The sequence below is a fragment of the Seriola lalandi genome, unplaced genomic scaffold (assembly GCF_002814215.2).
Source record: "Seriola lalandi dorsalis isolate HSWRI2012SDOR001 ecotype SW California unplaced genomic scaffold, Sedor1 jcf7180002000843, whole genome shotgun sequence".
Lineage (NCBI taxonomy): Eukaryota > Metazoa > Chordata > Actinopteri > Carangiformes > Carangidae > Seriola > Seriola lalandi.
Window position 1 is genome coordinate 1 of NW_019471502.1, and position 1,876 is coordinate 1,876.

Below are 1,876 nucleotides of genomic sequence, written 5' to 3' on the forward strand. Positions count from 1 at the left end.
CTCTCTGTGAGCTGCTTATAAAACCAGTACGTTTTGAGATGAAAGGAAAACATCCCTTAAATGCTCCTGTCCATGAAATCCTCAATATTAGCTCAAACACAGAATCAAAACAACTGGGCTTCTTAGACATGTGGAGCCCTGGCTTTACATGTGGGACTCTGTTCCTCTTGCGAAGGCAGATGCCAGACAATGTGTCTCTTCAAGTCCGCTGCCACAGAACAAAAGAGATGGAAGTGATTTCTCTACAGCCTATGTTCCTCAAGGAATAACGACGGCCAACGTGACTTTGTTTCTCGGTATCGAGAAACCACTCAACAAACAGAGGTATGGTTCTGTCTCCGTTAGTCCTGTTTTATGTTTCTCTCTGCTTCCACCCTGTGTCGTCCTCCTCCTCTTCCTATCTGCAGGAGCAGGACTGGACGGACATATTGGGATAAACCTTGAGTACTGGGTTCCTGGATTCATCCTGGTAGAGCACGGCCAGAGGACTCATCTTTTCCGGGACGCAGCAGGGCTCAGGAACCCCAGGGATGATCCCAACGGCTCGGACTATGCTCTGGATGGTGGCGTGGTTAGACGGCCTCGTCACCTGGGAGAGTTTGAGTGGAGGGGAGGTATGCAAACGAGAAAATCAATCAGAGAGAGAAGAACAACACACTATAGTCACTCAATATACCTTGCTACTGCTATTTTAGAAGTAAATTATATAATATAGAGCGACTTGTGGGTGCTCCTACCTTGGACATGGGAAATCCACATGTACCAGCGCAGTAGTAGGCTTCAAAGGCCTTGGGTGCTATGACCCATTCGCTCCAGCCAATATCTGCAAAATCCACCCTGAGGTTCCTCCTGGAGCAGCCTCTGTGCTGGCTGTTGCCCCACTGCCTCCTCCTGGCGTTACGCATTGTTTTTTCATCAAAGCTCAGGACAGGTGACTGAGTGTTTGAGCTCCCCTTGTGCCTTTTTCCATCCTTCCCCTCATTCCTCCGCTCATGCTTTTGTGCATCGCTGGTAGTCAGCATGCGACTGTCTTTGAGTTTTTTCACAGTTGAGTCATCAGGTTTGAGTCCATGTGATGTTCTCTCTCCTTCTTTGAGAACCTGAGCTTCTTCTCTATCATGTGTTCCTCTATTTCCCTCCACTCCTTCTTCCTCTTGGCTCTTTCTCTTCTTTTCCTTCCTTCCTGATTTAGGCTTGAGTTTGAGGTACCAAGAACTCTCCCAGAGGTCATCTTTCCTGTATCCATCAGGCCTGTAGTCAACCTCGGGCAGCTCATTGTTCTGGATGGGGTCAGAGGGCAGAGTTGCTTCCCTTCTCACACGTCCTTTCGACTCTGGTGAGGAGGTAGGTCTGTGTAGCAGCTGAGAGGCCTGAGAGGAATGCGAGGGCTCTCCTCCCTCGCTGAGAGGATCATATCTCTGAAGGCTTGCGGCCACACTGTTGGGCTCTGCCAAGGCTCGGTCATTAGCATACAGTAACAGGTAGGGCAGGCTGCCAGCAGACAGCGCCTCCTCTGGTTTCCTCTGGTACTGCTGCCCTAAGTCCAACTCCACTGACACCAGGAGATGACCCTTGTCCCATGCCTCCTTTATGACCTGGGTCACATCTTTCATCTGCCACACCCCTCTCCTGTGGGGGTGGAAGGTCACATTGCCTAGAAATGACCCCATTGACCCAGACCTAACCTCTGACCCAGAGGAGACAGAGCGAAGGAGCAGGCTGACGGACGGAGAAGGGTGGATGGCTGAGGAACGACAGGATGGGCTCTTGAAGCGTTTACAGAACCAGGGTTTTTGATGAGGGCGCCGATCGAGCAGGAAGTGGAATGTGGCGGAGAGGATGACCTCTGAATCCTGGATGGTTGTAAAGTTTAGCC

General features: G+C 50.7%; 1 protein-coding gene across 1 annotated transcript; it reads right to left on the reverse strand.

The window, feature by feature from the left end:
• Nucleotides 1-6: 6 nt before the first annotated feature.
• On the reverse strand, nt 7-1,871 carry LOC111663133 (growth/differentiation factor 10-like; the record flags this gene model as incomplete). The annotated part of the gene is made up of 2 exons (XM_023417212.1): nt 7-589; nt 738-1,871. Coding segments are annotated over 2 exons (1,326 nt in total), but the record flags the coding sequence as incomplete, so codon positions are not given.
• Nucleotides 1,872-1,876: the final 5 nt, after the last annotated feature.